Below are 22,546 nucleotides of genomic sequence, written 5' to 3' on the forward strand. Positions count from 1 at the left end.
GTTACATGCACAATTTCTGCAGTGAAAGATTAGTCAATTAAACTAAAGATCGAGTTCTTCCTCTGTCGAGAAACACAGCAGGTTCATCACATTAAATGCAGACTGCAGTTTCCCTGAGTGAGAGTGAGAGGCCACAATTGGTAAGTTCAAGTTCATTTTTAAATTTAGTCCAGACAAAAGCTTTTGAAAGTGCTTCTCCGAGTGATAAAACAGTTTTTAAAAAGTCAGCAAAAAACTGACTGACTGGTTTCTTTCTTGGGCATAATATTCACCTGCTGATGTGTGTTATTGTTCCTGGGGTTAGACATGAAGGCAAGAAGAGCAACTATGGGTTTGACTGCAGAGCCAGTGGATTTGTTATCTTCCTCCTCTCTTTGCCAGGTATTGTTAATCTACACTTACAGTTTAGCTCATTTAGCACATTTATTTCAAGCACTAGGTTTAAGAAAAAAAAAAATCATAGATCATCATCATTTTGACCTGAGGTACCATTTAGGCTGATGGGATGTCACAGGCTTAGCGGACATATAAAGGTGTGTATCATCAGCATAACTACAAAAATGAACACCGTAGGGGTGGAGGATGTTGCCAAGGGGAGGGAGCAGGGGTGTAGCTATAGACAGTGCAGACAGTGCAATTGCACTGGGGACCGTGTCATGAGTGGGCCCCACCCGACAGCAAGTGCACCTCTAGCAGAACTGTGGTGAAAACGCTTTGAACAGTGCTTTGCTATCTCTCAGCTGCCTTTACTGGGTTTTCAATGAGAGAACAGTTAGTTTATACTGTATATCCTCAAATGTGCACATTCACCTCTGTCATGGTGTGAGTAACTTTATTAAAAAAACGTCAGTAGCAGAAAAGTATAACACAATTATAGGCTTATTCTACATATACCATAAAAACTATGAAGAACCTATACAAAAATGATTCAGTTGAATGAATATTTTCTTATTTTCTCTGGGATTCATGTCATATACAGACGCAATGAATAATTCTGGGTAATATGTTGTTGTCCAACCTTAAGTCTGTATTTGATCAGTATCTGCTCCAGTAGCAGAATCAGCCTGTTGCAGAGTGCAGGAAGCAGATTGCAGAGCTATCCTGACAGCTGTGCTGATACTTGTGCTGCTGTAATGCATAAAGTTGGTGATTTGCAGGTTGGATTGGGTGCAGGTGTTGATTAAGATATATTTTTGGTGGTAGGTTAGGTGGGTTGGCTCTCATGATGGGTCTGGTGAATGTGGTAAAAAAAAAAAAAAAAAATCCAATTGTGTGCATATGTGTGTGCCTGTTTGCTTCTTAACTAAGGAGCTCAAGGACCATCATAATAGCCTGCACTAGGGCCCGTCATTACTAACATACACCACTGGGAAGGAGGTAAATGATAAACAGGAGTGGCCCCAACACTGAACCTTGTGGAACTCTGTGGTGAACTATGGAGCTTTCTGACTAGTAGTTTTGCATTTGTACAAAAAGTGTGACTTGTCATCAAGGTAGATCATGAGTTGAGGCATAAATACCCTCTTGAGCATTTTAGAGATGAATGGTAGTGTACAAAAAGGGTTGGATTTTAGAATTAAATTATTATACTCAGAGGATTGGAAGTTTTTTTCAAATGTTGAATCATACTATCATAAGACCATAGTGTATCCATACTAGATCCTACCAGTCTGCTTGGTTATGTGCATTACATGTTCATATATGGTTAACTTGAACAGCCACATAAGTTTCTCACATCTCAATGTTCTGCATTTCTCTGCAAACAGCAACCTGACCACAGCATGAACAGAGAAGAAACAAACCAAGAGAAAAATCACATGTCATTTCCCTTCCTCTAATGCATACTCTGCTTTTCATCCTGTCCAGTAAAATTGTCTCATGGTTCCCTAGTCCAATGCATTCCTGTTCTTCCACTACACCTGCACACTGTATGACAACCTGCCTCAGTGCACATAGAGATTAACTACAGAGGGCATGTGTAAATATTTACTATCAAAAGAAGTGATTTGGTGTCAGATGTGCTTTGTGTTACACTGATACAAAGTCAGAATAACTGAGTGAGTTACAAACTATACCTGTAAAAAAAGACACTTTTGTTTTCTCTGTTTTTTTTTTTTTTTTTTTGCATGTTTTGCAGCATTTGACTTTTGGCTTCCCAGACTGCTGCAGGACAGAAGAGATAAGATTTGTGGGTTTTCCTTTTTTTAAATGGTGTTTTCTTGTGTCAGTGGGATGTTGGCAGCAAAACACGTTCAACAGGCTACAACAGTGTTCTCTGTAATTAGATTAAATTAAAAGTTTGCAAACCACCACAACACTTTTGTGATGTGGGAATTTACTGACATTTGGCCACATATTTAAGACCTAAAGAGGAAGGAAATCTAGTTGTTCACCAGCCTGATATCTGCTTTTCTGCTTGCTGACCACAGAGGAAAGATGACGCCCTTCTTCATTGAAAGTAGAATTTTTATTCTGCTTTTTATTCTGTTGACCTGTTTTGTTGTCTGTGAAGCCTCACAGAGAAATGAGAGGAGCAGCTATGAGTTTACCTGCAGCAGCGAGTGGATTTGTTGTCTTCCTCCTCTTTGTGTCAGGTACTGTATATCTACAGTCACATTCAACATGCTCAGCTTCTCAGAAATGCCTGTTTTTGTGACGCAAATGTTGGTTTTGCGCACAATTGTTGAAACTCGCCAGACGATAACAATTTATTTTGACAGTTATTGTTTTTGTTGTGTCAGTTGTACTGGATATTGGGAAGATCTTGTATTTTGTTTGCCTAAAATCACCTGCTGCCTTTTTTTCTTCGCTTTTGGAGGGTTTTATTCAGACCTGTTCCCTCCTCAACCTATGAATGCCTGTTTAATTTGTTCTAAAGCCGACCCTGGTTGCAGAAGCACCACCTTATGTGGCAGCTGAATATTTTTTAGTTTTTTGGAGGGACATAGTATGCCTCACAGGAAAGTCATCACATACTGTCTCAACTTCTTTTGTATTGTCTTACTTCTGCACAAAACCCTGCTACTTACTCTTGTTCAGTGCTCAGTGTTGACTGCAGTTTTCTGCTTTTGTCTCAGTTTTATACCATGTACTTTATCAAAGTTTGGAGGACTTTTTTGTTGACACAAAAATTCACTTTTTTACAATTTACAATTTTTAAAATTAATAGACAAAAGATGAAACACCCAGAAGTAATAAGTATTCGTATGTCCTTACAATGATAAAGTATGATAAAGGTCCGAAATAATTTTATATTTCAGTTGAGTTCTAGGTAGACAGAGGCATGATTCGGAAGTTTTTATGACAATGACTGCAGGTAACTGGTCTGAAAATTGATTCTGATTCAGAAGCTTGTCCAAGTTACCTTTCCCCCAAAATAGTTATAATTCGCTTTGTCTCATTAACTGAGTGAAGTCATTGATTTTGATTGTGGTTCCTGATGTGGTCTGTGTTACTTTGGCTGCTTGTATCTATGAGCACAGCTCTCTTCCTAAATATGAAGGCCTGCATTTTTAGGCACACTAGAGGTCAATGTATAACGAGCCAGTCGGACAGGATCATCTGGAAAGAGCAGAAAAGCCACCCTAACATCCCCATAATTCTCCCTTTAGATTCTGTTCACAAATATAAACAGGAGAGATAACAAGACAGATGCAGATGCCAAAGCTGCAGCAAGACCCCCACAAACACATCAGGGACCACATTCTTGAACCTTGTAAAGGCTGACAGAACACATTTAAAAAGGTTTACCTAATTCCTATGAGCTCTTCATTATGAAACAGGGTACAAAAACGACCAAGACCACTGGTCCAGACACAACATGAAATCTGGACTTTCTTGGATCTTGGTATCAGCTTTTCTTGGAAGGCAGAGTCTAACTCCCAGATACCCAAACATCTTTTCTTGAGCCTCCTATCCAGAGGAAGAGACTGTCAGGTTAAGAAGCTTGTCAAAGTGCTTGTAGTAACAGTATCATCAGCTGACATCCCCTCCCTGAACACATACAAGCTGATGCATTTCTTGTTTGTTTTAGACTTTTGGAATTTATTATTTTTTGAAAACAAAAAAATGTCCCTCCCCAATTAAACTGTTATCTGTCAATTTTCAAGTTACAAAAGAAGGGTTTGATGAAGATGGTCGGTCATTAAATCTACCTTCCATGCATTGTATCACACGATGCTTTCTGACCTCGAGTGAAACAACATGCAGCCGAACACTTGTTCTGTCTTCACGACAGAGCCTCATTAACATCATTACACTTTAGTCACTTTGCCATGATAAAAAATAGGACTAAAACCTTTTTTTTATGATCTGAATGCAGCTCCGATGTAATGCTGGAAGTAGTATTAGAAATGCAGTTCAATTCAGTTCTAGAAAAATAGATAATTAAAATGAGTCTATTCTCTGATTTGTTCTGAATCTGATTGTGGCGTCTGATGTCTTCTTGTGTTACAGCGGTGCAGGGCCAGAGTGGTTGGGAAGTTAAATGCAATCCTCCTCAGATCTGTGCCTCAAAAGGATCAACAGCAGAAATACACTGCACCTACAGATACCCGCCCACAGTTACAATTGTTACGAATAAATTCTGGTTTACGAAACAGAAGAGAAATGGTGATTATGTGGATCTGAGAACAGACCCAGAATATTCAGGACGTGTGAAGTATGACTGTGATCAGAACAAATGCACTCTGCGAATCACAGACGTGACAGATAGAGACTCAGCTGAGTACAAGTTTGTAGTTGTAACAGACCAACCAGATGGGAAATATACTGGTTTACCTGGAGTCACTTTGTCTGTCGCAGGTAACATTTTCATCTGAATATTTATCAGTTTAGTTCCAAGTGTTCAACATCTCATGAAAGTTAGTGGTGTGTGCTTATATGTGTGTGTATGCTGACAGTTCAGTCTGAAATGAAGTCCTCTGTTCCTTTTTCACATACTCAGATCTCCAGGTGCAGGTGAACAGTTTAGAGGTCCAGAAGCCTTTTAGCTGGGCAGAGATGACGTGTCGCAGCAGTTGTCGTCTGCCAGGTCATCTTCACTACGCTTGGTTCAAGAATGAATGGAAAATTTGGGAGGAAGTATCTGATTCTTATTCAGACTACGTTGGCGCCGCAGACGTCTATTCCTGTGCTATAGATGGATATGAGGCCTCCCGCTCTCCTCCAGTGTGTGAGTTTACTCCACAGTCCTCCACGAACGTAAAGCCACCTGGTGGAGCTTTTTAGCTAGGGTACTGTACAACATACACACAATCTGCTTTGTTGATGCTAGCAACATATTACTCCACAGTCCTCCACTAATGTAAAGCCTTTAGCATTAGCATATTAGCTAGTGTACTGAACCATGAATGCATGCTTCTTTAATATGTATGACAGTACTTGACTTATACTTTGTGGCTGACCATACAAGTGTGTGTGTGTGTGTGTGTGTGTGTGTGTGCATGTGCATGCAGCTTCATAGATAACTGTCAAGTCTCCTCTGAGGTAACTTGAGGGAAGAGGTCCAGTTCCCCAGCAAATGTTTAGATCAAACAACATATTCAGCTCTGTCCTCTGATGTTTTGAGGACTGTGGTTGTTGTTGCATACAAACAGGAATGAGGGATAGTTTAATGATACAGTGCCAACAACAGTGACAGTGATGATAGAATAATGTTAGTTAAAGATCTTCACTGCAGCAGGTAAAACAGACATCCTGAATCTCTATGAAGAGCACCTGAGCATAACAAGCACAAAAAACATCTCAGATTGCTTGTCCTCACTCTGCTTCCTGCCCATTCTTTGCTCCATGATCATTTCTAGTGAGTCAGTGGGTCAAGCCAGTAATGGATCGTGCCTTTCTGGTCAGTTATTGATGTTGTTCCTGCCGTCTGACCTTAAGCGGCACCCCCAACTGGCAACAGCATAAACAAAGGACACTTTACTAAACTGTTTTAATTAAACACATGCAGTAGTTACCTGCTGCCATCACTGACTGGAGCTTCCTGAGATAAATCAGCCTGGATTGCCTTTATATCCTTAAAACAATGGCACTAGTGTTCTCTTTGCAGTCCAGCCTATTATCACCTTGTGTTGGTAAGCTACATGGTTGTCTTTAAGGGTGTAACCAACAAGTATGGAATCATTGGAAATTTTTTCCAGGCCTCAGCCAGATGTTGGACTCAGTGCCCAAAAAATCAGGAGAAAAAACTGAAGGGAAAAGGGGGAAAAAGGAAAATTATTGTACTCTACTGCTATAAAGCTGTGTATATATTATATTGATCAATTGTCTGTCCTCACCACTACATGAGAGGATCAGCACTCTGCCTTGCAGGAATAATCAATTATTAAAAAGAAGAAATGTATCCTGTTTTACTGTCTTGGATTATGAATTATTTTCTTTATACAAACAATAGCAAATAAAACAATATGTTTTAGAATAACATTCTCACATTAAAGTTAATGTTTATTTCTCCTCCAGATGCTCCAAAGCTTCCCTCTGTGTGGGTGAGTCCCTCTGGTGTGATAGTGGAGGGCTGTTCAGTGAATCTGACCTGCAGCAGTGATGCTAACCCAGCAGCTAATTATACCTGGTACAAGGAGAACCAAACACTGCTTAAAAACGAACAACAGCTCGTCTTCAGGTCCATCCGGTCCTCTGACACTGGACAGTATTTCTGCACAGCTGAGAACAAGCTTGGGAGGAAACAAACTAAAGATATCTTTCTTGATGTGAAATGTGAGTGAAGCAGCTTATCTAAAAAACAACATGCAGCTGATGAATACAAAAAATGTTTTAATCAGTAAAAACCAGGAGACAACTTTGTTAATCGGACCTGCTTTCTTCAGTTCTTCCTGCTGCCAGTCACAAGACCACCTCTGAAATTTAGACACTTCCACACACACGACTAAAACTAATTTCAACACAGGATAGAGTACAGATGACATTGTTCCTCCTTTTTGTTCATTTACTTTTATTTTTTCCAGATGCTCCAAAGCTTCCCTCTGTGTCAGTGAGTCCCTCTGGTGAGATAGTGGAGGGCAGTTCAGTGACTCTGACCTGCAGCAGTGATGCTAACCCAGCAGCTACTTATACCTTGTACAAGGAGAGCCAAACACTGCTTCAAGGACCAGAGGGCATCTATCGTTTTACCTCCATCAGCTCTACGGACAGCGGTATCTACCTCTGCAAGTCTGAAAATCAGTACGGACAGATCAACTCTCCATCTCTCTGTATAGATGTCCTGTGTAAGTAGAAAGCATCACTTCGACACTGATCTGATGATTGATGAAAACGACTTCAACAGTCCGACCAGCTGCAGACTTAAAGGTCAGCTGTGTGAAGTTTGCAGTTACCTCCTTCACACACAGCAGTGGTTCATGGATTTGGATACTGCACATCAGCCATGGTGCATGAAAAGTCTAAATGTTTGTAGAAACTTGTGAATATGTTTGCCTCAGTATATACTCTTGCAACCAGTCTGCCTTTGCAAGATGGTACCACACTCAGAGAGCCTTTGCCTAAAATCACACAAATGAGTTTGCATATATTTCACCAGATGCTCCAAAGCTTCCCTCTGTGTCAGTGAGTCCCTCTGGGGAGATAAAGGAGGGCAGTTCAGTGACTCTGACCTGCAGCAGTGATGCTAACCCAGCAGCTAATTATACCTGGTACAAGGAGAATGAAGACTCACCAAAAGCATCAGGACAGAACTTTACCATCACTGACTTCATAGGTGAACACAGTGGGAATTATTACTGTGAAGTCCAGAACAAAAGAGGACGTCACAACTCCACCTTACATCTGAATGTTGTGGCAGGTAAGTCATGTTCATTAACCTGCACACACACCTGTTCACTGCACCAGATCACATGTTGAATATTTAACATAACTGGTGCAAAGACAATAACATCCCCTGTCTTTCAGACAGACAGTCAGATAGTATCACCTGCCAAAGCGATTTATCAGTCTAATCCCACTAGTGAGGTATACATATCTATCTATACTTCCAGGGAATTCAGCAGTGATAATGAATATCATCAGGCTGACTCTGATGGGCTTGATGGTGATTCCTCTTCTTCTCCTGCATCTGTGGATGAGGTAAAACAGTCAGTGAATCAATTCGGCCACCTTTTAATTTTCTTCTGCCAGCTTCCTGTGTTTATGTTTCATTTTATGTTTGTGTTTGACTGAATCCAGGAAGAAGAAAACTGTGATTGTCACCGCTGAACCGCATGAACCTGTAGAGATGATAGAGGTAAGAGAGAGGCCCTGCTGACAAAACTGTTCCTATGTCACAGGTCTAAATAACTGGCTCATATGAGCTTCTCTGGAAAGTGAAGAAGGTGTTTTTTTAAGTAATGCATTTGTCTGTAACACAGTCTCAGCAAATCATTCACTTTTAAACATGATTAAGTAGATGTTTAAAATTTTTCATGAATGTGGTCCATTGAGCCTTATTTTCTCATCTCTCCCCATCAGGTAGACCCTTCTCCTGTGTATGAGTACATCTCAGACACGGAGTAGCAGGAAGACATGGTCAGGTTAGAGCCTCCTGCGTCGAACAAAGCAGGCTAACTTCAGATTTATAATCATTGTTCAACCACAACATTACACAAGATTGTGTGAATTCCTTCAGGTGCAGCTGAACCAGAGGCAGGACTCAGTAGTATGATATTAAAGTATCACAGTGGAGAGCGAGGCTGTGGAGGAGGTGGCGGATGTGGATGCATTTACCTTCAGCTCCAAACATTTTCATGCTCAGTTTTCAGTAGCAGCAGCAGCAGCAGCAGCAGGTAGGAGTCAGCAGCGCAGGCAGTCAGCAACAGCAACAGTCAGTTTAGGAGAATGTGGTGCTGCTGACTGAGCTGAATCATATCAAGGTGTCAAACATGATTTATTGATTAGATCAGCTGATATCCAAGCATACTTATGTCCCCACAACATGAGTTATACATGTCCACACACACACACACACAGAAACACCAGCGTATAACTGACACCTGTCTTTTGCCGACAGATGCTTTGCCTCTCTCTCTCTCTCTCTCTCTCTCTCTCTCTCTCTCTCTCTCTCTCTCTCTCTCTCTCTCTCTCTCTCTCTCTCTCTCTCTCTCTCTCTCTCTCTCTCTCTCTCTCTCTCTCTCTCTCTCTCTCTCACACACACACACACACAGAGTCCTGAGTGTGATGTGCTGCCGTCACCCTGGTGTGTGCAGCACAGGAAATGAAACTTCTGCATTGAGCTCCTTGTTCTCAATGAAAATAAAAAGAGATTTTGGTCAGGTTTTAATTTTTTAAACTATATTTTAGTCTCATTGTTTCTTGTGATCAGTTTTGCATGTTGATGTAGTCAGAGTTAGTGTTTAATTTCGGCACTGCTGTCTTGTCTTCGTCTTGTCTTAGTCATGGACAAAAAGGTGAAAAATAACAGATTTTGTCACAGTTTTCATTCATGAAATTAACTCTGTGCCACTGTGTAATTTTTACTGAAGATGACCTGAACTTATATTTGAGCTGTAAATCTCCATGCAGCCCTTTTAAATTCTTTGGGCTCATTCAAAGTAGCAGAGTAGGTCGGGATTCACGAGAAGGGAAGTTTTTTTCAGAATAAAAGCTCATTACTGATAAGCTTGTGCAACTCCTTAATTATGAGTCTTTGTTCCACTGAAACAAGTCGTTTTAAAGAGTTTGTTGCTCTTGCAATAAGCCATAGATGTTGATGTTGACATGATGACCTCTAATGCTTCATAAATGAACTGTCCAGGGTAAACAAGTGAAAATGCAAATAGTTTCAATCATAAAATGTGAACATAATGTAAATTAAAAATTGACATACCAACCAGTGAGGGATGGTTAAATGTTGTTTGCATTGATACATTGAGGACACATTGTGATCCAGTCAGCCCAACCACCTCTGGATGTGGTCATGCATGCATTGTGACCACTTTGAGCACACGTGTAAATACAGTTTCCATCCACTTATAACAACTACATGGCTGGAAATAATACCAATAAATGTGGAAGCTTTAGTTTGGCACATTCATCACTCTGAGAGCTTCCTTCACTGTCTGCTTTAAAGGCTCAGTTCAGCCAAATAACAAAAACACAAATCTTCTCTCTTACCTCCAGTTGTATCCATCAATGTCAGTAGTTTTTGTGTTATTTTGCTGCATACTGTGAGATTTGTGAGTTTTTTTTTCATATTTTTTATTCCAATTTCAATGGATAATGTCTCTTTATCCAGCTGAAGCACCTAAACAAGGCAAAGTCTTAAAATGACTTTTTCTAATCAACATGATTATGTCACCACTGTGTGTCCATACCAGATCATACAGTGCTCTTGATGTGTGTTAACATGAACAGGCGTATAAGTTTCTTACAGTTTCTCTCAGCCAACTGCAGTGACCCGACCGCAGTGTGAACAGAGAGGAAACAAACCAAGAGACAAATAACACGCCAGTTGATACTCGACTTCACTACACCTGCAGACTGTGTGACATCCTCTTTTTTTTCTTTAACTTTAAAACAAAATGTGTTTCACAGCACTGTGCTCAGCATTTGATGTCCTGCACTGCTGCAGTACAGAAGAGGTTAAATATGTGTGTTTTCCTCTTTTTGAATGGTCTTTTCTTGGGTCAGTGGGATGTTGGCAGCGATACATATTCAACATTCTAAAAATAAATTTAAAGTTTGCAAACCACCTCACTGTTGTGATGTGGGTGTTTACTGGCATTTGGCCACATATTGAAGACCTAAAGAGGAAGGAAATCTTGTCGGTCACCAGCCTGATCTCTGTCTTCTGCTTGTTGACCACAGTGGAAAGTTGACGCCCTTCTTCAGCGTAAGTAGAATTGTTCATTTATACCACCTGTATATTTTATTTTTTAATCTGCTGACGTGTTTTATTGTCTGTGAAGCCTCACAGAGAGATGAGCGGAGCAGCTATGAGTTCACCTGCAGCAGCAAGAGGATTTGCTGTCTTCCTCCTCTTTGCGTCAGGTACTGTATATCTATATATATCAGTCATGTTCACTGCGCTACACGAGGGGAAACTTCTCAGAAATACTTGTTTTTGTGACACAAATGTTGGTTTGGAAACTCGGGATGTTTTGTTTGCCGATCTCCTTTATTCTTGGACTTTGTGTATAGCAGCTGTTTCATGCTGTAAACTGAGAATATTGAGGGTTTTATTCAGACCTGTTTCCTCCTCACCCTGTGAAAACCTGTTTACCTGTTTAATTTGTTGTAAAGCTGACCCTGGTTGCAGAAGCACCAGCTAATTTCTTTAGAGGGACGCAAGCTTCACAAGGAATTCATCGCATACTGTCTCAACTAGTTTTAAATCATCTCACATCTGGCCCAAACCCTGCTTGTTCCTTTTGTACTGTCTGGCTTAAGTGTGATATTTCACACTTAAGTTTTTTTTATCTCTTATCTCTGTTTCTATCACATACCTCACTGTTCTGCATTTTGTTTTAGTTTTCACACTTAACTCAGCAGCAACCTGACCAGAGCGGGAACTAACCAAGAAAAGCCCAAACAACTCTATTCAGTAAACTGGATTAAGGTCCGGTCAAGTCCTGTTCACTTCACTGCACCTTCAGAGTGCTCAGACATGAACTGTAGGAAGCATGTAAACACTTTCCAGTCTTCCTTTGCACTGACTGTGTATAACTGTGCAAACGCTTCTCTGTGCCTTTGTTCACCCTGGTTTAAAAAGTTAAAAAAATCATTTTTGTGGGGAAAGAATGATACAGAACCACTCTAAATATTTTATGTACTGCTCTTCTGTTGGATCGCAGAAGAGTGTGTTAAATGTCTTTTTATGAACTTTCTATTTGGATGAGTTGTTGTTTTTATAGTTGTTTCGATGCACTTTGCAGACATTTTGCTGACAGTTTTTATAATGGATGGACCAAAACTGAAAGACAGATGCATGACTGGGAACTTGTTATGACCATGACTGCAGATAACTGGTCTAAAAATGGAGGATTTTGAAGCTTGTCCAGTTACCTCCCCCTTTATCTCATTACCTGATAGTTAAGTGAGGTTATTAGTTGTGATTGTGACTCCTGATGTCTTCTTGTGGTACAGTGGCACAGGGTGAAGATGTCTGGGAAGTGACTTACACTTCTACTCAGATCTGTGCCTTAAAAGGTTCAACAGTGGACATAGAGTGCAGCTACAGATACCCAACCAGAATAAATGGGCAAGATACGGAAGTTCAGGAGGAAATCTGGTTTAAAGGTGATGAACAAATACATCTGCAGCGCGGTGGTGACAAGAACTGCGCTCTGAGAATCAGAGATCTGAGAGAGAGCAACTCAGCTGAGTACAAGTTCATGTTCACAACAAACCAACCAGATGGGAAATATACTGGTTCACCTGGAGTCACTGTAACTGTCGCAGGTAACATTTCATCTGAATATTCATCAGTTTAGTTCCGAGTGTTCAACATCTCATGATGGTTTGTTGTGTGTTTATATGCTGACAGTTCAGTCTAAAATAAAGACTTGTGTTCCTTATTCACATATTCAGATCTCCAGGTGCAGGTGGACAGATTAGAGATCTACCAGTTTAATAGCTGGGCAGAGATGAAGTGTCAGAGCAGTTGTCGTCTACCTGGTCATCTTCACTACACCTGGTACAAGAATGGATTGAAAATTTGGGAGCAAGCCTCTGATTCTTACTCAGGCTTCTTTTATCCGGCAGACAGCTTTTCCTGTGCTGTACGAGGATATGAGATGTTCCCCTCTCCGCCAGTGTGTGAGTTTACTTCCAGTCTTCCACTGACGTAACACCATCTGATGGAGCCTTTCACTTTTTCTGCCTTAACTGCGTGAAACTCACTGGTATTTGGTGGTTGATTGTACAGAATGAGATGAAAAACAAATCACTGCACTGTGAGATTGTGGGAATGATGCATACTTATCTCTTGGCACTGATGAACTGTAGGACATTTTGAGTCTTTCTGTCTGTGACGTTTATGTGGTTTAGGTTTTCAATTCAAGTTAAAAGTAAGATGAGCTAGTTTGGCATTTCTGATATGGGCCTTATTGCCATCAAACAAATTGAAATTAAATGTTCAACATGTTCATTTTTCTCCTCCAGATGCTCCAAAGCGTCCCTCTGTGTCAGTGAGTCCCTCTATTGAGATAGTGGAGGGCAGTTCAGTGACTCTGACCTGCAGCAGTGATGCTAACCCAGCAGCTAGTTATACCTGGTACAAGAGGAAAATATATGAATACTCTCATCGTTTCAGTAAAGAACCACAGATCGTCTTCAGGTCCATCCAGTCCTCTGACACTGGACAGTATTTCTGTAGAGCTGAGAACAAGCTTGGGAGGAAACAATCTGAAGATTTCTTTGTTGATGTGAAATGTGAGTGAAGCAGCTTATCTAAAAAACAACATGCAGCTGATGAATACAAAAATCATTTTAATCAGTAAAAACCAGGAGACAAGTTTGTTAATCGTACCTGCTTTCTTCAGTTCTTCCTGCTGCCAGTCACAAGACCACCTCTGAAGTTTCAGACGCTTCCACACACACGATTAAAACTAATTTCAACACAGCATAGAGCACAGATGATATCTTTCCTTATTTTTGTTCATTTACTTTTGTCTTTTCTAGATGCTCCAAAGCTTCCCTCTGTGTCAGTGAGTCCCTCTATTGAGATAGAGGAGGGCAGTTCAGTGACTCTGACCTGCAGCAGTGTTGCTAACCCAGCAGCTAGTTATACCTGGTACAAGAGGAATGCAAATCCAGACCCTCTCGGTAAAGAACCACAGCTCGTCTTCAGGTCCATCCAGTCCTCTGATGCTGGACAGTATTTCTGTAGAGCTGAGAACAAGCTTGGAAAGAAACGATCTGAAGATTTCTTTGTTGATGTGAAATGTGAGTGAAGCAGCTTATCTAAAAACAACATGCAGCCGATGAATACAAAAATAATTTTAATCCGTAAAAACCAGGAGACAAGTTTGTTAATCGTACCTGCTTTCTTCAGTTCTTCCTGCTGCCAGTCACAAGACCACCTCTGAAGTTTCAGATGCTTCCACACACACGACTAATGCTCATTTCAACACAGCATAGAGCACAGACGATATCTTTCCTCATTTTTGTTCATTTACTTATATCTTTTTCAGATGCTCCAAAGCTTCGCCCTGTTTCAGTGAGTCCCTCTGTTGAGATAGTGGAGGGCAGTTCAGTAACTCTGACCTGCAACAGTGATGCTAACCCAGCAGCTAGTTATACCTGGTACAAGGAGACTGGACATGAATCCCTTCATCCTCTCGGTAAAGAACCACAGCTCGTCTTCATGTCCATCCAGTCCTCTGACGCTGGACAGTATTTCTGTACAGCTGAGAACGAGCTTGGGAGGAAACAATCTGAAGATTTCTTTGTTGATGTGAAATGTGAGTGAAGCAGCTTATCTAAACAGCAACATGCAGCTGATGAATACAAAAATCATTTTAATCAGTAAAAACCAGGAGACAAGTTTGTTAATCGTACCTGCTTTCTTCAGTTCTCTCTGCTGCCAGTCACAAGACCACCTCTGACGCTTCCACACACACGACTAATGCTCATTTCAACACAGCATAGAGCACAGATGATATCTTTCCTTATTTTTGTTCATTTACTTTTGTCTTTTCTAGATGCTCCAAAGCTTCCCTCTGTGTCAGTGAGTCCCTCTGGTGAGATAGTGGAGGGCAGTTCAGTGACTCTGACCTGCAGCAGTGATGCTAACCCAGCAGCTAATTATACCTGGTACAAGGAGAGTAAAGCCTCACCACAAGCATCAGGACAGAGCTTCACCATCACTGACTCCAGGCCTGAACACAGTGGGAATTATTACTGTGAAGCCCAGAACAGAAGAGGAAGCCTTAACAACACCTTACATCTGAGTGTTGTAGCAGGTACGTTTGCACACATTCTGCACCAGAGATCACAAAGCATCTTGTGATACAATGCAGGAAATGTGGTCTTAATGACCGTCCATCAGTGTCAGCCTTTCTTGTGCAACTCCTCATTATCAGATGGAAGGATTCACTTTCAAATAAAAAAATAACTCAAAAACAAACATCCTAGAAAAGCTCATACCGAGATCCAAGAAAGACAACTAGAGATGAACCTCAGATCAACAGCTCAAAGGTGGAATTTCTGTTGTTTGCAGATGATGTCCTTTAGGCTTTATTAGACATTGACCACCAGCGTAAAGAAAATTAATGAGGCTTTATTAATGTAAGATGTGAGATTTCTTCACAATAAAGTGTGTGAAAATATTGAGACACAGCAAGGAAAGTTGGGATATTTTTGGGGCACCAGGAGAAGGTGATGGGACTGATCTCCAACTGGTCTGGGAGAGCTTGGAGGAGCACAGGAGGACTGTTGCTCCAATGTAATTTGTCTCTCAGGAGATCCATAATTCTTGTATTTTCTTGGTGAGCAGTGTCTCTAAATGAGCTGCAGTGAAAATGTGGCACAAATATGTGTCAATTAATTACTACAGTTAATTACTTTACAGTTCTGTCACTATACCAAACTGGATGTCAGTGTATTACAATGTGATGTACACACCAGAAGAGAATGTTCAGCACACATTTGTTCATTTTCAAACCAATATTGACAGATTTGTTGTCATTATTACTGTGAATGACGTTTGTTTATGTGTTACACTCAGATGAAATGCATCAGGCACAGCATAGCACTGGACCACAAAGACCTTTAGATTAGCTCTGTGGCATCTCTCTCTCTAAACAGTGTCTGCTTACTGTCCAACCATCATGATCCAGATGAGAAAAGCTCTGACACTCGTCATCCTGCTACTGCGCGCTTACGGCAATGAATAATGCCAAGTGTTTTTAGGAGATTTTATGATTTTCTGTCAGACGAATTAACTGTTTTGCTTTGATCACCATTTCTCAGGGGCAGGGGGATTAATAGCTGCTGTAACAATCCCTGTTGTTCTTCTCGTTATCATATCCCTCTCTGTCTTCCTGTGGATCAGGTGAGAAGCTCGGTTTAAAATGAATCATTGCATTTTACATCATTGAAAGTTTGTCAGAATTAAAACATTCAATCATGTATTCTATTTATTCTCTCAACCAGAAAAAAGAGGGCTTCCAATGAATCTTCTGAGACTGAAGAGGGCCCAGGCAACCGGGAGCGGGGGAGAATAGCTACAGTACTTATACATATACAGCACTTCCTGTTCATTCATGCTGCTGAGTCACTAACTGTCTTTAAGTGCTTCTAGAAAGGACATCTGTCTGAGAAGGACTTCTTGTTGCTACTGTTTGTCCTGTCCTTCTATATTTCTTTACCCTGCTTCTTCTGTCATACAACAGCATGTTACAGTGGCCCTGAGGGTCAAAACACAACTTTACACAAAACTGGACATTTGAGAAAACACAACATTTCAGATGGTGGGAAAAGTAGGCCAACTTGTTTGTGATTGGACAGAACCAGGGTCCCTGGCGACAGTTCAACCATTTCCTGTTACTCTCAGCAGCATCCTTGTACGAATTTTAAACTGAGTTTGAAAGGATGGAAGAGGAGATAATAACAAGTTAATATGATCAACAATTTTCAATTTGTTTTCAACATATTGTCATACATGACATTATAGTTAGGACTGAGAAGTCAGTAAGTGACATCAGAAGGGTTATGTTATCAGAGATGGATAAGATGGCATGCTAACACCTGCTAACACATGCTGTCTTTTGTGAGATCCTGTTGTGTGTTGTGAAATGTTTTTGTGTTCTGTGAAATGTGTTTTGAGGAGCAGGATGACCTTCAGTACGCCAGCATCCTCTTCTCCAGCAACCAGTCAGATCTTCTCTACTCCAACATCAGACCAGCTCAGCCCTTAAGACACATGGAACAACAAGAAGCCACTGAGTACAGTGCTATCAAATATATCAGTACCAGCTCTGCCCTGAGGTGAGCAGCTCTTCACATACACTATTCTCACTGCAAGATTAAAATGACCTAACTTTGAAATACGTTCATTGCATTTTCCTGCTCAGTTTTTATTATTATAATTTTTGAGATATGATGGGAATTATTAATTATTCTTTATTCTCAGAACCGGGGGTCAGGAAGAGGATCCAGCTGCATTGTACAGCACAGTCAACAAATCCTGATGAGCGCAACAGGCAGAGTGCATTTAAAGTCTGATATTTCCATGTTTATTCATACATCCTTATAATTTGGATTTAAGCTGGTGGGATTGTTAAAATAGATTTCTCAGGATGGGCCAAGAAGGTACGGTAGAGACCACTACGTATCTTTGAGAATCTTATAAACTGAACACTCACCCGTGTTCAGCTTTGTGTTTTACTCAGCTCTCAAGAGTGTGTGTGAAATCCTTTCATTCATTAAATTGCAAACATTACTTGTTTAACATGCTTTTCATGGCCACCTGACCCCTGGCCCCAAAACATACCTGAAGAAGTTGTTGAGGGATGTGATGCCGCTCAGAGTTTGGAGCTTCTTTGTGAATTACTCTTTGAACAAGCATTGATTTCATTTACTATCATCAAAATTATATATTTTTTTGTATATTCATGTTACTATGCATTTTATGACCTGCAGAATATAATGGTACCAGAATGAGGGAAGTCTGAAACTGTACGTGTGCCTTCAAATATTATGATGTCTGGAACCAAATGTACCAAGAATGTGTTTGATGTCTATTCTCATGAAAAAGCAGTTCCCGGGTCCAGCTCGGCTCATTGTGTACATTTTGGCAACACACAATAACCCTCACATCACATCAGGCTGACAACTGGTAATTATTGGAGTGACACTATTGGTGTGTAAGTGGACCTGAACCCATCTGCTCCATGCTTGCACCCATTTTTCCATAGACTCACATGTCCAACATATTTTTAGGAGTTTAATCTAACTTGACCAGCTAGGAGCTACTTTTTTAAGATGTAATATGGCCCAACTTTTAGTTCAGGGGAAGTAGTTAAAGTGATTTCCAACATCTATGTCTGCTGTGGTAACACAGTTAGAGAAAAGTCAGGCTGAAGCTGTTCCCCTGCTTTCATCGTGGAAAAAACACATAACCCCTTCAGACCCGGTGTTCATGATAATGGACATCAAATATGAGTCACATCATTGCTGCCCGAGTTGCACTGATGGATTTCTGGATTTCTTGGGAAAGGCTGGGGAACCTCTGGTCCATTCATAAATAAAAAGCATTTACTGTTGTTTTCACTGATAAAAAATTAACATAAAATATAGGCTGCACGATCTTTAGAGTGGTCCCTGAACGCAACACAAGCGTCGTGTGTGATATCACATCATCATATAATGTCGTTGCATTATGGCAGCTGTCAAGACAACGGAAGTAGATTTTGTGTGGCGCCCTTTCCAAGAGAAATGGAGAAATTATTTTATTTGTTGTTGTTGTTGTTGAATGAGAAGACAAACCAGTGTGTCCGAGTTAGATTGTGTGGACTGGCTGGCAGTGGTGAAGAAGGCTAACCTCAAGAGGCTTTACAACAACAAACATGCTAAACTGGATTAGTTGTGAGGTCCAATGTGCTTGGATAAAATTAATGCTCTTCAGTGGAGTCTGTGTTCCAACAAGCAGCTTTCACGAGACCACATCCTGACAAAGACAGTGTCATAAAGGCAAGTCTTGTGGTGAGCGAGCTAATAGCTAAGAAGCTAAAGCCTCATTCAGAGGGAGGACCTGTGAAGGAGAGCCTTGTTGCTGCTGTGGAGCTGCGAGCAGCAGACAAAGTGAAACTGTTCCAAAGCGTCTGTTTGTCTGGATTAATTCATGGAGACAAAGAAACCTGATGTGGAAACTCAGTGATAGCAAGCGTCTGTGTGATTTTTACCTTCATGGTGGACATTACCAAGAACCTCTCTGAACTGAGCCTCAAGCTCCGGCAGCTGGAAAGAAGAAACACTGCATTTTCCTGCTGTGCAAGAACAAAAGCTGCTGTGACGTCTGAATCTGCTGCTGAGTGTGAAAACTCCTTCAGATGTTGGTTTCAGGACATGAAGAAACTGGAGATATTTGCTGTTTAATGTGGCACCGGCTGATGTGACCGACAACCTACAACATAAAGTTATTGAGCTGCAAAGCACGAAGCTACAGCAACCTCCATCTGCTCCAGTTCTGTTAATTATACGTACATCTGGAGGATTTTCCCATTCAGAGGAGACATATCCTGAAGTGTACATCTTTGTTTGGGACAACCTTTGGGACAAATATTAAATGTTATAATAATAATAAATGTTTCTGGAAGTAATGTCACAATCGTAAGAATTTATAGAAATCATGACTGTGTAAATTAAATTCCTTTTTGAGTTGCTCAAATGTATTCAAGGTTTGCTCTTGAAACACCTGTGCAACCTATATTAACCCTGAGTCCATAGTAGATGGTTAAAGTCTGGGTTAGAAGCTATTTTAGTGGCCCTGCTACTAGACTTTGACAATTTTATTCTCTTACGTACATTTGACCATATTTTCATTGTTCCCTTGATCCATTCATTTCCAATCTTAAGTTTCTTTTGAGTCTTCTGGGTCAAGAATGGGAGTGATTCTATCGGTATGTCTGGACCAATTGACATAATTAGTCTATAAAGGATGAGTGAAATCCAAAAGCTGCTAATGTATGGTAAAGGAAGCTTCATTTGACCATATCAAATGCCTTATGAGCATCCAGACTGAGCAACATGGTCGGCACCATTTTTTGTACATGGCATAATGCTTAGTGTCTCCTAATGTTAGTGGCACCTTATCTCTAGAATGAAACCTGGTTGGATTAATTTTGATATACATCTTTGCATCCTCTGTGCTAATATATTTGTCAGTATTTTTAAGTCATTGCAAAGTAAACTAATAGGCCTGTATCCCTCACATGCTGTTGGATCTTTGCCTTCCTTATGTAAGACAGAAATAATGGCCTCCAACCATGTTATTGTTAAATCACCTGATGACTAAGCATAATTGAATACCTTGTGTAGTACTGGTATTAACACATCTGTAAAGCATTTATACAGAGAGCCATCTGTGCCGGGGGATTTATTATTAAGATTTTTTATTGTATCCGATATTTCCCTGAGTGAAATTGGCTGAATCATTTCAGATGCTTCATCCGCTGATAATGATGGTAGATTTAATTTGTTTAGAAATTCTTGTATTTTGTTGTCAATGGAATCAGGCTCTGAGTCATTATATAAAGTTTTATAGTCTTCTGCAAATGCATCAGCTATCTCTGTTGGTTTTTCCCTAATTTGTTTTGACGCTGGATGTCTTCTTTTAAAATTATCCTATTTGTTTAGTGTTCTCAGCAAGCTCTATTACCAATATCTTTGAGATGTAAAGCGTAAATTTCCTTCTGCTTTGTATGTTAAAAGCAGTTGGAGGAATGTGGAATTAGCTAATGTTCTTTTATGCTCTAATTCTAACTCTTTGATTCTGTTTTCTAGGATTCTTTGTTGCTCTAAATGATCTTTTTTCAGCCTAGATGTTATTTCTATTATTTTCCCTCTTACGACCGCTTTTCCCGCCTCCCATAAAATTGATGGTTATACCTCCCCATTGTCATTTATTTGAAAGTAGTCCTTTAAACATTGTTTTATTTCCTGTAATACCTTCTCATCTGATAGGATTGATACATTAAACCTCCAGTACTTGAAGCAAGATCCTTGACCCAAATCCACAGTCAATGTAATCGGGGCATGATCACTAATGGCTATATTCTCAATGTTACAATCTGTGACTTTGTATAAATGTTGTTGTGACACACAAAAAAAGGTCTGTCCTTGAATAGCTACCGTGTGGATTGGAGTAAAAAGTAAAATCCTTTCCTCTAGGGTTCTTCCTTCTCCAGGGATCAACCAGGCCTAGCTCTGTAATTACATTATTTAACACTTTGGATTTTTTGGTGCTCAATCTAATTTACTGTTTTGCACAGTGTTGAAGTCTCCGCCCATTACTATCATTCCTTTCCCATTTGCTGTCAGCATATTTGCTAAAGTTTTAACAAATGTTACGCTTTCTTTATTTGGGGTATATACATTTAATATTGAAATAGTCATGCCACAGTGCCCACAACCATTACATATCTTCCCATATTATCTTTTATCCCTTTTTCAGGTAGAAATGGTAGAGATGTATTGAGACCATTAACTCTGCACCTCATATAAATAAAAACAATTGTGCATAAGAAAGATACACAGTGAAAAAGACATAGAAATACACACTTCTTTCAAAACAAGTTCACAATAACAGTAGAACATGACTCCCAAATGTCTCTCACCCAGAGGGTGGTGGCTAGTTCTCTATGGGGAAATGGCACTATGTGCACTTGCAACTCCCAGATGTAAAACAAAAGTTGCTAAACCTACTCCCAATCAACAGAAATTATGCTCACAATAACCAACTTTTCTATTTATTTGTGTAAGTAATACAGTTTATTAAACCAGCTCTATTCTTCTAATATCTGCATGAACTTTGGCAGGGTCTTACATTGTCAGTGTCCTCCTCTGTGATGCGAGGCTGGCCCCTCCTCTCCCCTCGGCCTGTCACTGTACTCCAGCTGCCTCGCATCATCACCTTCTGAAGTTTCTCAATCCGATCCTCCTCCACGTCGATGCCCATCTCTCTTAGCACGGGTGCAGCCTCCATCAGTGTAGTGAATGTCTTAGATCCTGCCTCCAAAAACAGCTGTGCAGTGGGGACTGTGAATTCACGTTCTTCTCTTCAGTTTCTTTATTACATCCCGTACCTGTTTCCTCTTTCTCTGAAGTGAACAATCTGTCCCTCAAATGTAGACTTCTGCTTCCAAGCTTGCTGGAGGATGGGGGGTCTCATTCTTGGTTCCAAGTCGTCACATTTTAATAATCTTGCTTCCTCTTGGAGGAGAAAGGCCACCGACCTCTCCAAACCATCCTGTCCTCATTATCTCCCAGCCTCTCCTCCATTTCCACTGTCTGCTGTTCCAACAAGGCCGTCCTTTCAACAAGTTCCTTCATGTTACTTTCCAGTCTTGCCAGTCTCGTCTTGTTGTCTTTAGCCGCCTCTGTGTGTTCTTGTCTTAACTTTCGTATCTCCGCCAGTATAATCGAGTCCTGCTCGCTGCCACATGCTCTCATCCCCGGCTCAGTCTCAGTCATTGCGTCGGTGTTTGCATTGGATAAATTATTTTTCATTTTTTGCCTACTCTTTCTGTCCATCTTGACTTGTTAACTTCCTTTATCAAGTTCCTGTTAGTTTATGTCGCTTTCTGCCTTCTTTTCTTATTTCAAAGAGCTGGTTTTAGTTGGTTTTTGGAAGAGCTAATTTTTGCCCTGTTTCCTGCCGCATGGCGCCACCGGAAGTCCTCTGCCTTTCAACATTTTAATATTTGAAATAAACAGATTTATAGATTAGATATTACACTCACGCAGTTTCACTGTCTCAGCACGCGCTACAGGTGTGAAGTGATGCATCAAAGTGTCACATGTGTCACTCGTGTCGCTGTTTTCTAACTCTTCAACTGTGCGAACACATAAAAAAGTCTCCCTTTAAATGTTCTCAGTTGTGTTAGTGGATTAC

At 40.5% G+C, this 22,546-nt stretch overlaps 1 protein-coding gene across 1 annotated transcript; it reads left to right on the top strand.

The window, feature by feature from the left end:
• The first annotated feature begins 300 nt into the window (after positions 1–300).
• On the top strand, positions 301–21,353 carry LOC121604393 (hemicentin-1-like). Its single transcript, XM_041933892.1, has 22 exons — positions 301–381; positions 2,513–2,594; positions 4,456–4,803; positions 4,946–5,173; positions 6,463–6,720; positions 6,969–7,229; positions 7,541–7,801; positions 7,995–8,082; positions 8,182–8,239; positions 8,464–8,504; positions 10,732–10,822; positions 10,899–10,980; positions 12,076–12,390; positions 12,520–12,747; positions 13,093–13,362; positions 13,612–13,875; positions 14,124–14,393; positions 14,634–14,894; positions 15,904–15,985; positions 16,087–16,162; positions 16,760–16,920; positions 17,066–21,353. Exons 1-22 carry the CDS (start codon positions 307–309, stop codon positions 17,121–17,123), a joined length of 3,858 nt encoding a protein of 1,285 aa, XP_041789826.1. The 5' UTR covers positions 301–306; the 3' UTR covers positions 17,124–21,353.
• Positions 21,354–22,546: the final 1,193 nt, after the last annotated feature.

This window comes from Chelmon rostratus, chromosome 3 (genome assembly GCF_017976325.1).
Source record: "Chelmon rostratus isolate fCheRos1 chromosome 3, fCheRos1.pri, whole genome shotgun sequence".
In the NCBI taxonomy this organism is placed as follows: domain Eukaryota; kingdom Metazoa; phylum Chordata; class Actinopteri; order Chaetodontiformes; family Chaetodontidae; genus Chelmon; species Chelmon rostratus.